The sequence below is a fragment of the Dendrobium catenatum genome, unplaced genomic scaffold (assembly GCF_001605985.2).
Source record: "Dendrobium catenatum unplaced genomic scaffold, ASM160598v2 fragScaff_scaffold_315, whole genome shotgun sequence".
Lineage (NCBI taxonomy): Eukaryota > Viridiplantae > Streptophyta > Magnoliopsida > Asparagales > Orchidaceae > Dendrobium > Dendrobium catenatum.
The window spans coordinates 778,837-793,993 of record NW_021318777.1 but is presented as its reverse complement, the minus strand read 5'-3'; the positions used below and the strand labels follow the sequence as shown (position 1 = coordinate 793,993).

The following is a 15,157-nucleotide window of genomic DNA, read 5'->3' as shown; positions in this document are numbered from 1 at the left end:
TGAATGAATCATATAAGATTTAATGGGAGGATTGTGACTTTAGGCAATTAGTTCATTAATAAAAGTACGTATTTTAGATATCTTGGATATATTGTTCAAAGTGATGATGAAATAGGTAGGGATATTATTAGTAGAATTTAAGTTGGATGATTCATGGTAGAGGTGGAATGCATCGGGTTTGTTGTGTGATAGAAAAGTATTCCTTAAACTTAAAGGAAAAAATTCTACAAGATGGTGGTGAGATCTGCAATGCTTTATGGTGCAAAATGTTGGCCATTAAAAGAGAAGCATACAATTAAATTAAGTGTTGCAGAGATGAGAATATTCAGGTGGATGAGTGACTTTACTTTTAGACATAGAATGTGAAACGAGCATAATGACAAATAAGATTAGAGAAAGTCACTTTAGATGGTTTGGTCACATAAAATGTCGGCCTATTGATGACCTAGTTAGGAGAGTAAATATATTAGAATTTTATCAATGGTAAAAGAGGTAGAGGTAAATCTAAAAAGATTTGGTTAGAAATAATTTTTTTTAATTAGATTTTAATTTTGTTAGAAAAATAATTTATGTAGTCAATCCCACTTAGACTTCATTTGGGACGACTTTCTTACTGTTTCTTAAAGCGTCTTTCTAGTTAACAAATTTTAACTTTTTTACTATAAAGCCGCTGTTAAGAAGTAGGAAGAAAGCCGTCTCAAACGAAGTCTTAGTGGGATAAAACTTATTGTTGATTGTTGTTGTAATGAATCATATAAGATTCATGGTTTTGGTTGATTGGAGAGTCGCATTTGCTTTCTCTGAGTCATTTGACAAGAAATGATATTTATTTCAACATGATGTATTTCTTATGGATACAATGATGATAGGAGTTTATTGTTTTAATGCTGTGTGGAAATTATGTGCGCGCAAATAAATTGAAAATAATATATAAAAAAACAAACTTTTGTGTGAAAATATTGAAAAAGAGGGGAAAATATTGGGCCTAGTTTAATTGAAATAATTTTATTAATATGAGTCAAGAATTATGAAGGGAATTCGCTCTTATAATTAGAAAAACTATTAATATAATGTAATATGTATGAATTTTGAAGAAATGATGTCTCATTTCGTGTTATTTGGAGGAATTTTGTGGTGGTGGAGATTTCATTTGGTGATGAATGTGAAATAATGATTGATGGATAATATTGAAAGTCTAGCGGTAGTCATATTCAAGGTTTTGAAAATCGGACCGGACAACAAACTGAAAGGAGAGATTTACGGTTCGACTGGTCAAGCTAGGGTCAAACATGATGATGTAATAAATAATAATATTATTAAAATATATATAAAATAAATCATAAATTTTCCTCTAATACGTTCATTCTACATCCTATTTTCATATCAAACTAATCAAATAACATAAATATGACATCAATTAAGTTAGTGCAATTGGTTTGTTTCCAAATTGTCACGAAATAGTCTAATTTTATTCATTGTTGCTAATGGTTTAGGACATATATCTTTATTTTCAATTAGCTCAATTAAGCCTTGCATCACTTTAGGTTTGTAACAAAAATTTTCTTTATTATATTAAAAATGTGGATTAAAAAAATATGATGCACAATGTATGTCTTGTCTTAACTGATTATCACATCTCCTCTATATAGCGCTTGTATAAAGTTTGTACATCATTTTGATATTTCTAAATATTAACTTAATTGCTCTCCTTGCCCTATGCGTCCTATTATAAAGAAATCCTGGAGATTGTTTTGCATCAGAATTCACAATTCTCAATAATCGAATTAAAGGCCCAGATAATTTGGAAGTTATCTAGTAATCATTTCAAAATTTATTATCTAAAATGATGAATGATATTTCTTGCCCTTTTAATGTTTTGAATATCTTTGAATTAAAGAAAACTTTGCTTGTTATAAAAGCATGTAAATCGAGCTTGTGATCATATATGTTTTCAAAGTGATGAAAGTTATAGCAAATTTAATAGCTTCAGTCCTAATAATTTCTTTCCAACCAACTCTTTTTCTTAGACAAGCTAAAATAAAGACATGGTTGTAGACAAAATTTTTAACTTTTGAAGCTCTTTTCGCAAGATCTGAATATAAGGTATGTTCTCAAAATCTTTAAGAATAAGATTTAAGCAGTGAGCAGAACATAGAGACCAATATATGTTTTCAAACCTTTTATGTAATAATTCTTCTGCCTTCTTGTAATTTGCAGCATTATTTGGCTGCACAATATTCTGTGGCCCTACACATTCAACAACTTCAGAAAATAATGAACACAATGTCTTGACATCTTTTCTAATATCAGAAGCATCTACAGATTTTAAAAAAAGCTATACCCTTGGACAATAAACAAGAAAATTAATCAAGGTTCTATTTCTATTATTTGTCCAACCATCTGTCATGAGTGTGCAACATATTTCTTTTCATGATCTTCTGTATGAATCTATCAACAGCTTACATTCCTCTTTACCATCTCGTAGAAGATTAACTCTTAATTTGTGGTAGGATGGCAACTTTTACCCAGGTCCAATTGCAGTTATAGCCTAAGCTCTCTTTTACACAAAAGCAGAGTTTATGACATTAAATGGAATGTAACCGTCATAAAACCACCTCCCAACTGTCAAATCGGCACGGTTTATGATTTCTTTGGATGGCATTACACTTTTCAATAATAATTGAGAACATGGTTTCGTTATGGTGCAAAAAAATTGTTTATGCCATATTTCTTTCTTATCCCTCTATCAAGTCCTTCATGGTGTGCATCAGAGATTTGTGACTTGGGAAGTGATGAACAGCCCATTTTTTTATTCATATGTTCATGTACAAACACACAGTTGTGTTCTACTCTAATTTCTCCTGGATTTGTTGTTTTTTCTTGCCTATTTCTTTCAGATTTTTTTGCATTTGTAAAGCCTAGATTATTATTTAGGAACTTTTTTTTACTATACTTTAATTTCCCGGTTAATGATTTGCTTATATTATTGATTATTTTTAATTCTAAAACAATATGATTTTTCTTTAATTACATGTGTGAATTTACAATCTTTGAGCCTAAAAAGTCTTTCATCAGATTTGATATTACTAGCTTAGGTTGCATCATTAGGAAAATTAGAAGTAAGACATAATAATTTCGCAATCAACAAGCAAATCATATGATGCAATTTGTTCATGCATGTACAAATAAAATAAACTACTGCATTTAACTGACTAAAACTTGACTATGACTAGTATTACTATTTTCAATAAGATATATAATCTGAGAAAATTTTCAAATTGGATTTATATAAGAAACATTGATTCATATAAGTTAAACAAGAAAATCATCATGAATCAAATCCTGCTCTCTTCCAACCGCATGCAAAGAGGAGCAAGGAGAAGTGCGTGAAAATTGAAAAACTTATAGTGGGTAGGAGAGGAGAACTTGACCAAGAGAAGGAAGCCTTCAGTCAGCTTTCGGTGCTTCACGAAACAGCAGCTTCCAACAACGATCGATGAGAGGAGTTGTGAAACTCGAAGGCTGGAGGCGAACCGCGAATGAATGAATGAATAGTAGGGTTTCTATTTGTTTTCTTATAAGCTTTCCTTCACCTTTGCCATTGGAGTAAATTCAATGGCTCAAAACCTGCTCCTTCGAATCGGTTGGTTATTATAAACGGATCAGATTTATCGGTTCGGCGGTCGAACTGTCAGTTCAAACGATCCGGGATGGGTTCTCTACGAAAGCGTTTTTTAAGCAAACCGTAACCAGACGACCAGCTGGTTCGCGGTTCAATCAATCGAACCGGTCAGTCCAATCCGATTTTAAAAACCATGGTCATATTATTCACCCCAATAGGAGTAGAGACCTAATGATGGAGAATACATGCATTGTATATTGGGCATTAATCATTTGTATGATTCAAGCAATGGGTTGTAAGGTAAGAAGTCAAGTAGTAATACATCAATTTGGTTTTGCTTTTATTTTGAGGGGTGATATAAGTGTTGATATTGATGGATAACAAATATTGTAGAACTATAAGAATTTAATTCATACTTTGATTATTTTTTTGTATTACTTTTCATAAAAATATTTTGAAATAATTTAAATTTTAATGAGATATATACACCAGAAAAAAAAAATTCTGCCATCTCCACATGCATACGTTTTTTTGAAAACACTAATTATTAATTTAAATAATCATAATTAAATTTGTTCAAGAGCTTAAATTTATTTTATTTAATAATTTTCATTCCTGTAGTTTCAATCTGCCGAGTCACTGTAGATTTAGTCCTTATCCAACTCATAAGCTGTCAAAACTATCCTCAACGGTTAACTGCGACATGCAACTATACGTGTAAAATCAACAACCATCACAGCAGAGGAGCCATTATCTTTATTGATTTGATTCACACAAACAGGACAAAAGCTGCACCTGTTGAGACCCGATCAGATTCGTCGGCCATGGAACTAAGAAATAATCAGCCCCTTGAAGCGGCCTACAAACCTGTATTATTCTTTCACACAGACACGAACTAGAAAGCAAAAGGCTTGCTTCACACGCACACACGCCAAGCTGCTTGGCTCCTCGTTGAGAGCTCTCGATCTCACTTGCAGTTGCAGGGGTTGCAGGTGCAGTTGTCGCCGCACTTGCAGTTGCAGCCGCCGTTCTCTGTTCCTGCTGCCTCGAAGCCGGCCACCGCGTCAAAGCTACAACAACAAGAACCATGCAATCAGGGGTTTTTTTTTTCTTTTCTTTTTTAAGAAAAGGAAACGAAGCTATGAAGAAGGAGATAGAAAAACCGACCCCTTTTGAGGAGCGACTCCGAGGACCATTGTCTGGCCGGCGGCGAAGCTTTCCTCCCCTAAGCCAGGGTACATCTTGCATCTGTGATTTCGAAACTGTTACTGTACAGATTTTATTCTGAGGCATCTTGGCCATTTCATGGTCATTAAGATTTTAGACAAGGTGATAGTATTTTTTGTTGGTTTGTTATTTTGAAAATCTCCGAATAAACGAGCGAATCTAACAAAAAAGTAGCAGAGAAAAAAAACAAACGCGATCAGAAAACAAACAACGATCGGAAAAACGATTCTTCAGAATCTAGTACAAAACTCATTAGTTACTCAAATAAACCTTAAACTATTTAAAAATAAAGGCAATATAATTCCTGTAGTGATCGATAAGCAGACAAGCGGTTAAAATATATCACATCAGATGGTCAAATAGTAAGCAAATCCAAGAAAAAATAAACCTCAAAACACGAGAGATTATTACATGGAGAGTCCGGATCGAAGAGCCATTCAATTTTTTTAGTATGCACAGTAAAAACATTGTGGTAATAATAATAACTGTATTTTTACTACGTTTTTAATGTTCTTTTACTGTAGACACTCATAAAAATCAAACACAGCTTCAATCCGAACTCCACACTAGTAATCTCTCCACTTCTACTGGGAAGTTCTGATGACGATAAACCCAGGAAAATATTCAATGATTCGGCCAACAATTCAAAATATGAACAATCAGGGCAAGCGGAAAACCAGAAATCAGAAGAGAATGAAGAATCATACCGACAATCAAAACCCCAATTCGCCCCGACAAGTTCGCACAAAAAACAACCGAAACAACAATCAGAGCTATTACATCAAGAATTCATCGCACAACAATCGATCATAAAGATCGAAAGAAAAAAAAAAAAAAACATTACCCGTTGCATCCGGATCCGCACTTGCAGTCGGATCCGCAGCCACAGTTCCCTCCACAGCAAGACATTTTTCTATCAATCAAAAGAAATTGCTGATCGCGCCCATCTCAGCTTTGAAGACTGATTACTTTTATAGGGCAGTAGCAGTACGGGACGATCTCTTCGTCGCTACATCCACGTGGCATTACCATGTCCGTTTGGTCCTTTAGCGGTGACGCATGCGTACGCTTGGAATCATATCCTTTTTTGTAATTCTTTATTCATTATGTCCTATGCGGACAAGCTATCAGCACCGTCCAATGCAAATCGGACGGAATGAACTATGCAAGATTTCTGACTAAGGAAGTTTGTTTCTAGACCGTTCCTTACACGTTAATCGGCCGCTCTTTATTTAGTTTTTAACAATGAGATTAAATAATATTTAATCCAATGGGATAAGAATGGATGGATAAGAACTAAGATGACTTAGGCTCTTCTGTTTTATAAAATTATTTTTTTATAATTTTTTTTAAATAGTAAAAAAGATAATGATATAAAACATTAAAACTGTTGTGTCATTTGGGGGACGGTATTTTTATTATTTTTAAAATAATTTTTAATAAAAAATTTAATTTTGTACTATAAAGTTACTTTAAGGGCATCTCCAACCGAACGGCAAACACTTTTGCTTTGCTCCAATAAACCACCGCCTCTCAGGCCTCTCCGGCTAATTCTACCATAGAGGCCAACGATAGACAATAACTCCCCCCGGAACACAGCTTACAACTTTCATCGTACTGTGCTCTACAAAGTGTAGGAAAGCCATCCCAAACAAAACCTTAGAGGCTATTTTAAACAACTTACAATTTTATTTTTTTGTTGATTTTAAAAAATTTTGTTGGTGGAAGTTGCTTTGTGCAATCATAATAAAAAATTATTTTTTTTACAGTAATTTCACAATCAATTTTATAAAATAGTATAGTCATTCCAAACAGATCTTTAATCACAAATTCACTTAAATTTAACTTTTTATTTAATTATATATTTATAAATATATCATATAATATATATAATCATTTAAATTTTTTTTAATAAATAGAGCCGAACGAGATTGTTTTTTATATTACTAAAATAGTTATAGATAATAGATGGTGCTAGAAAAATCTCACAGAAGTGGCTGACGAGGATCAGCAGGCCTTCTTTAACTTCTTATTGGTTTAGGCATAAGAAATTTGCAAAACAAGGTCCCACGCATGGCAATCCACTAAATAACTTCTTATTGATCTCCCTCTATTTTTTTTTAACATTGGTCAAATCCAATACATATATTCTTCTAATCGGAGTCATCAGAAGGCCAACGACCAACTCTTCATAATCTTAGTTTTCATTGGAGCTACTCCAACCTTTTCACGTATATACTTATTTTGAATTCTATCTCTAATTGTAAAGTAATTCATCCACCCGAACATTCTCATTTTTGTAACATTTAACTTAGGCTTCATTAGGGACGGTTTTTTTTTTTTTTTTTAAGTCTTAAAGCAGCTTTTTAGTATAAAAACTTAACTTTTTGTACTTATAAGTTGCTTTAAGAAGAAAAAAAACGGTCCCAAACAAAGCCTTAATTCTATGCTTTTTTTTCAATGGCTAACATTATGCACCATAAAGTATTGCAAGTCTCACCACCATCTTATAAAACTTCCCTTAACTTTGAGATGTACTTCTCTATTTCCTCCACTTCAATCATACAATTTGAATTTTACAAATAATATCCCCATCTATTTTACCATAACTTTAAAAAATATATTTGAGATATCTGAAATATATGAACTCTTTTTAATTACTTGATTGCCCAAAATCATAATCCCTCACTAAATCTATTACTATTAAAATTATACTTCATGGATTTAATTTTAGATTTATTGAAATGAAAACCTTTGGACTCTAAAATTGACCTTCATAATTCATTTTTTTTTTCAATTATCTCTATAATCTTCTCAACAAGAAGAATATCATCATTAAAAAAATGCACCAGGTACATTTGGAAAATTCTAGTAAGATCATCCATTACTGCAATAATAATTAATAAGATATTGGCTTAAAGCTGATTTTTTGTGTAATAAAATATTTGGCCAAGTTTCAACTCATATATAACTTAATATAAATATTATTAACTCCTTCCTTTTCTAGAACTCTCTAGAACACATCTCTTGAAATTTTGTCACATTCTCTCTCTAAATTAATAAATATTATATTTTTTATTGCTTTCGAAAAAAATTTTTAACCAAAAAATTATTATAAAAAAAAAACGTTCCAAACAAACCATTAATATCAATCACAACACAGTTTTCTAAATTTAAAACATACAGAATTTACTGAATCTGAATTTACAAGATTTACAATATCCAACCTGTAGCCAAACAGCCCCAAAATATAAGAAATTCAGCTTTACATCTGTATGTAAAACTAACACAACAACACAATATAAGTCGAATTAAAAAATAAGGCAGAGATAAATATACAAGAAAATTTACAGTAACAATAGAGTAGATCAATATATTAAAAAATCAAACCCATCAGAAGCAACAACAGCTTCTTCAAGCAAATCATCCAATATCAGATATTCCAGTTGCAAAGCAACACACTCTGCATCACGGTAGAGGTTCATCCACCCACCATTTTTGGCAAAATCATAGGCCATAAGATCATCAAGAGTGGCATAAAACCCCTGTGGCGTACAGAGATGCCAGCAAATTTCAGTCCAAACATCCTTAAGAAGATAGTTTCCTACAGGCATTGATCTAATTTTAGAATGAAAATGGAGGAGCCAAGGATTTGGAACAGTGCAGTTCTCATATATTTCCTGTAAAACCTCATTTATTAGATCATATAAGAGCTTCTGCTCGAAAGGTGTGTCCTTTTCAATTCCAAATTCATAAGATGAGAGAAGAACCCCAAACCCAGACTTGCACAATATATTTCTCACAAGCTGGAACAAAGTATCATACTTGTGGTCGACATGAACAAAGAAAGAGCTTGACTTTTGTTCATCATCACAGCCGAAGTTGAAATTTTCTGTTAAATTTTGCTCATTGCAGTCGATTTTGTTCTTCGTATCGGAGAGTAGATGTTGCGCATCAGAGTCGTTGGGGATTGGTGGTGATTCTGAACCTGTTGAGGAGCAAAGATGTTTGAACAGTACTTGAGCAATTTAAAAAACTTAAGGGAACAAGGAATGTGCAGACAAACAAGCTGAAATCTCCATATGGATGCTAGAAGAGTTGAAGTAAAACATGGATAAAGATGGCCCAAAGCCTGTCGATCAAGTTCTTCTGGAGTAATTTATTTTCCTTTTTTTACTGGATCGTGATGAAGAGGACTAAATTGAGAAAGAATGACCATAATTCGTGTTTACCTCTATAAAATATTGAGAATAGTTCCTGCGTTTCGTTGTAACCAAATTTCAATAAAGGAGTACTCTTTAGCGTTAATGGGTTGTTTTCCTCCATTGTGGAGGTTACAAAGAGCTATTGTACCATGGATGCTGTTTGTGTTTATATTTTCCTTCAAAGTTGAAGCTTATACCCTTTGGTCAGTACTGCTTCCTTCGCACACCATTTGATGTAATTAATACAATATCCCTTGCGATGGTATAATTTATACAACCGTTAGGATGCACTAGTGTATCTAAGGCTGTAAAATGTTTTTGGAGAGAGCTCAAAAATGAGGAAAAATTATTACGAGCGGTGTCCGGAGGTCAATTCAGACCCGTCACGTTACTCAATGCACAGTGCATTGAATGACGTGGTGCACCCGAATTGCATATGAATTGACTTTGGAACACATTCGGATACCACACAATATAATCTCTCACGAATGAGAGTAAAAGATTATTCTTATTTAATTGGGTCTCCAGAGATTCCTTGATTGTTATGGGAGGATGAGTGAGTCACTATAATTGTGGATGACTGAATCATTACTTATATGATATAATCTTATATTTTCATAGCAATGAAAGCCCTTTCCAATCTCCTTTTCATTTTACTTTGTTTCATGGGCTACATCATATAGCACTAAAGATTGCATTGATACGGTAATATGCATATTGATTCAATCTATATTTAAAACCCTCAAAGTGTCACTCATGTACTCCTTGAGCTAACAATATGCATATGAGGTGCATCAATGTCTTAAACAGCTTATCCAAGGAATTCTGATATAATTAACTTAGCTGATCTAGGTCCATGATAGTTTATCCTAGTTGGCTGGATTTTCACAATTTTGATCATCAGCTATTGATTAAGTTAACCAGACCATTCGAAGGAGAGACAGTCCAAATTTTTTAAAATTTCTCACAACTTTAATATTTCTATAAAGTTTCTTTATGTTTATTATTCTAATAATTTAAATAAATAAAAATAAAGTCCTTTTTGCATTTTCCTCGTTGCTATAAATATTTTGTAATTTTTTTATAAAGCAAGAGGAGGCTTTATGCAATTTTTAAATTCCTTGAAATAACATTGTTACTTTAACATTAGATTTTGGATTTTAAATCCTCATAGGGGATTTTCATAATTTAATGAAAGGAAGGTCTTTTCATAATATTTGATAATTTGAAAAGTTAGAAGACTTCAAAAATAAAAAAAAATGTACCTTAAGATTAGTTTTAAAGGTAATGTGAGTCATTTTGTAACTTTTGGAATGTTATGCATTTTTATTAATTAATTGAGTGCTTAACAAGAATCCACTTTTTTTGTGAGTCATTCCTCCATAGTTTTGCATGACAATCCATTTCCCCTAAGGAAGCAATATATGACGGCATGTTCAAAGTTCCATGTTACAAAGGCAACCCCAACCATCATCTTCCTAAGTTCTTTTGTTATGGAAAAAGATCAAGTGTCAGCATGGGTGCGCCGCCACCCTCCATTTTTTTGAATCAGAGTGATCCAAGTGGTCTTTGAGATTGGAGGGCCAGTGTGTAAAAAGAACAGCAACAAGTATCAATTTTCCTAGTTTTATTTTCCTTTTAGATCCATATAATGAATCAGAGAACCTAGCCTAATAAAGTGGAGGGCAATGTGTTATCATACAAGAGAGGAGGGCTTACTGAGGAGAATGTTGTGCTGCGTTTAATATAAATTATGTAACATATTGAGACTTCATGTTAAGAAAGGTAGAGGTAGGCCTAAAAAGACTTAGTTAGAAAATATTAGAAATGATTTTTTTTATTAGATTTAAATGAGAAATTGACTTTTAACAGGACACAAGGACGAAAAAAGATTAATGTAGCCGACCCCACATAGTGGGTCAAAGGCTTGATGTTGTTGTTGTATTGAGACTTCATGTGTGAGCATCACATCATCGAAATATTCAAGGACATGGGTATTGTGGCATCAAATCAAGAGAGATGGTACTATTATGTCAGAAAAGATGATTAAACTCTTCCCCACAAAGGAGAAGAAAAAAATTTTGTACTAAAAAACGGATTTAAGAATTAGTAAGAAAGATGTCCCAAATAAAGCCTAAATCTGACCAAACATCTAAATTGAAAATTGCTCAACTCAGGTCAGCTCAATCCTCTTTGTTATACAATTATCTTTAAATATTTAAAACATTTGAATATTGTTACAAAAATTACTACTTGGAAAAGTAGATAATTTAGATAAATAATGAGTCAAATTCAAGTAATTAATGCAATGATCACCTAATTTAAATAGTTAATTAGAATTTCATTGGTTTGATTAACTTATTTTATTTTTCATGCCAAAAGCCTCAACATTTAAAGCTAATGTTGCTGTCCATGATTGTTATATTTGGTCATTAGTAAAACAATTGGATATCAATTATATTCCCGTTGATCGCAAGCCTATACGAATAAAAATGGATGAAGTTGCAACTGAAAGCAAGAATTATATCGACAAATAAAATTTCTCACCTTCTCCAGGTAGATATTTCGCTGAACTAGAAGAATCGTCAACCATATTCAGGTCAAGAGACGAGATAAAACTTGGGCTCTTGATATCAGATTCAGCTTCTATTTGAACTTCACGTCTATTGACTAAGTCGGCTTCCTCTTCCACGACTTCTGTGAACAAAGATGGCTCAATGTGTTCAGAGTCATCCACAGAAACTGGATTTACTTGACTGTCTATCATCTCAGTGATGCTTTCTACAGTAGGCGTAACAAATTTATCTGGTCTTATGGCTTCTTCAGCACAAGAAAGAGAATCTGGATCCACAACCATTTCATGTTCGTAGTCATTTTTTTCTAAAATAGGAGAAATGATTGCATCGGTGGTTGGTTTATCTAAATTTTTTTCCATAACAATGCCAAGAGATTCTGGTGATAGAATTTGTGTTGATTCAAGATAGCGTTCACTTTGTTCATCATTGCTGAAAGAATACGACAACATTCTTCCAGAGTTCTTTGAGAGCTTATCTTGCTGCAAACCATTATCTTCTAGGGTTGATTTTGAACTCACAACTTTGTCCATTTTACTTCCAATGGGTTCGGCTGCTAGAACTTTCGATGAATCAGGAGAGAAGTCACTTTGAACAGCCTTGCTGAAAGAATATGACCTGAGCACCGGACTGGAGAACATTCTTCCCAAACTCTTTGGAAGCATGCCTTGCAACAACCCGTTATCTTTTTGGTTTGATTTTGAATTCTCAGTAACTTCTCCCCCCTTTTCATTGAGTGAAAGGGTTTCTAACAAGTGAGAATACCTATCTAAGGACTCAGCAAGTGAGCAAGACCGTTGAAAACTTTTCCGTTCAAATTTACTATAAGAACCATGTGAAGCGTTATTGAAGTTTCTTCCTTCACCTACTCTGTCACATCTTTCTGACGCAGAATCATCCCAAAGGTTCAGCTTTTTATCTTTCATATCTTCCAGTAGCTTGTGGCCAAACGGAACTTTATGCAGAATCCCATCCCTAACTGTTCTACTTTTTTCTTTCCTGTTCTCTGTGATTACATCCTTTATCTTCTGCTTCAGATTTCTCAAGCGATTTAAAACAGTTCCAGCTTCTCTTCGTTTTCTCAATTCATGAGAACTGGGTAAAACATCCGAGTCAAAGCCAACCTCTACAACGTTAATGCATGAACTAACAGATTCAGACTTTGTCCCCTGAGTAACAAAGGAATCACTCTTCATTCTGTTATAACTTGGCAAGAAAATCCGAGCAGTCCTTCCTGAGAATTCTAATCCAGGAAATGAAACAGACTTGGTTAACATTCTAGCTTTAGTGGGAGCCTGTAATCTCTCTGTATAATCAGGTGAGATGTAATTCGAGTCTTCAGGACCATCAAGAAGAGCCTCTCTATTAGCATTAAACAACTCAAGTGTATCCAGAAAAAGTTTTGACTGGTTCGCAAATTCATTTGATATACCCTGGGGATTGACATCTTTTAGCTTCAATAAATCATCCCTTGCCTCAGCCAACTTTTCCTTGAGAACTACACGCTCATGAAGTAAATGATTTTGTATTTTATCAAGCTTGTCGTGTGATCCAGGCAAATCATCAGCCACATCAATTCCCCTACATGCTTCACCAGGCTTCCCTTTAGAAGATCCATGAGGTTCTTGAAGTACCTGAGATTCATGTTCGCTCATAGCGAATGAATCAGAATTTAGATCATCTTTTGAACTCTTACTATCTGAAGCAGTTTGGCCTACTTCACTCTCAGGAACAAAATCAGTGCATTCCAAATGATGGATTGAAATAGTTCTCAGCATCCGAGATGATGAAGGGGAGATTTTCCCTTTGTGTTTTTTCCTCTTCGATAGCTTTTTACCTATGAAACTGAACATCCAAGTCGTGCCAATACCTCTATTCATGATATTATTGCCTTTATCATCCATCTGAACAAAGTTTAACAAGACCAAAAACACAATTAAGGTTTTGTTTGGGACGGCTTTTTTTCTGCTTTTTGAAGCAGCTAAGAAGCAGCTCAGAAAGCTGCTTCAAGAAGCATAAAGAAAGCCGTTTGGACGAAGCCATACTCTGGCGTAGGCTGGGAATAGATTAACCATGCGTCATTCTGGGCTGGCTAAAATTCCATGGAAAAAAAACAAGATGACATAAGAAAAAACATCCATTTGGAGCTTAATACCTGACATGCAATGGCTGCAAATCCTCTGCGACTACAGCAGTAACAGTGCACAAGTGGTTAGGACATCTTCGCCTTCCAATCAATCAGCTTCGGATAGCTGACATTGAATCCAAATTTACGAAAAAAAAAAAAAAAGAGAGATTGAATCCAAATACTGCATGAAGAGATTAGCAGCGAGCGTACTGTGAGGTCTGCTCCTTTATCGGATTGGTTGCTATCTTCTCTGATTTCATCTAACATTCTAATATCAGTTACTGCACAATGAAAGAAGCTTCATATTAAGAAAATTCTTTAAACAACCATTAAAATCTCGAGTATATGACATAACGAGATGAAGCCAACAGCTTACTAAGACATCAACTTGCGAAGCCCTAACAGTACTTCATATTTTTGATTTCCAACAAGGTGATTCTCAATCAAATAGAAAGAAAACATTTTGAACCGGAATTTTTATTTGAAAGAAAAAACGGCAATACATACAAAGGATTCTTCCATTGGAATGCTCCCTTGGTCCATCTCTCCTGTTCGACAGCAAATCTCAGCTGCCAGACCAAGTAAATTTGATCAGGAAAAAAAATCATCCAGAAATAATTCCAAGGACGTCCACTAATCAATCAAAAAAGAAAATATAATCCGATTTTTTTTTACTGAAAGCCGCTTCACGGAGCATCACCATAAAGCACACTTTGCGAACAATTACAACATATTTCAAAAGAATATGAATTCAATCAATAGAATTTTCTTTAAAAAGATCCTATATCCGCACTCCAAACGCAGAAGAAAGAAGAAGTTAATGGGTTCAGATTGTTACCGCGAGATCCAGGCGACGTGCTCCGCCTCGAAGCCGATAAATCAAATTGGGTTTATTGAGAGAAAATGACTTCCGGCGTCTATATAGTGTGGAGGACTGCTTAGCCATCGATCGAAGATGACAAAAATGCCGCTTTTTTTTCTCCGCTTTCTCTTAGCCGAATCTGCACAATTTTTTAGTCCAATAGCCTAAATTGTAAAAATTAGGTCTTTTCTCGACGTATCATCAAAGGCTGCATACATACAAAATTAAAAGGGTGATTATATTTTTGATACATAAATTTTGATTGTTTATGAAATTAATATTTTAATTTTACTTTTTAATTTATTTCTCAAACATTAAATTTTATAATAAATTTTGTGTTAATATTTTTTTATCAAATTCTCAACACAAATATATAATTCAATAACTAAAAAAACATAAATATTAATTTTATATATAGACAAGATTTTAACATTAGCATATAATACCCTAAAAATAAGTATTGTTCAACAAATTTAGAATAAATATATGAATGGATTAAATATATCATAAATGATAAAAATATGCTGAGACCTAAAAAAT

At 33.5% G+C, this 15,157-nt stretch overlaps 2 protein-coding genes across 2 annotated transcripts; both read right to left on the bottom strand.

Moving 5' to 3' along the window:
* Positions 1 to 4,340: 4,340 nt before the first annotated feature.
* LOC110115849 (metallothionein-like protein type 2) lies at positions 4,341 to 5,828 on the bottom strand. The gene is made up of 3 exons (XM_020849234.2): positions 5,694 to 5,828; positions 4,790 to 4,870; positions 4,341 to 4,692 (listed from the first exon to the last, which is right to left on the bottom strand). Exons 1-3 carry the CDS (start codon positions 5,756 to 5,758, stop codon positions 4,590 to 4,592), a joined length of 249 nt encoding a protein of 82 aa, XP_020704893.1. The 5' UTR covers positions 5,759 to 5,828; the 3' UTR covers positions 4,341 to 4,589.
* Positions 5,829 to 7,997: 2,169 nt separating this feature from the next.
* On the bottom strand, positions 7,998 to 14,757 carry LOC110115836. Its single transcript, XM_020849214.2, has 6 exons — positions 14,594 to 14,757; positions 14,263 to 14,324; positions 13,966 to 14,036; positions 13,783 to 13,879; positions 11,602 to 13,531; positions 7,998 to 8,837 (listed from the first exon to the last, which is right to left on the bottom strand). Exons 5-6 carry the CDS (start codon positions 13,529 to 13,531, stop codon positions 8,218 to 8,220), a joined length of 2,550 nt encoding a protein of 849 aa, XP_020704873.1. The 5' UTR covers positions 13,783 to 13,879; positions 13,966 to 14,036; positions 14,263 to 14,324; positions 14,594 to 14,757; the 3' UTR covers positions 7,998 to 8,217.
* Between the last annotated feature and the right edge of the window lie 400 nt (positions 14,758 to 15,157).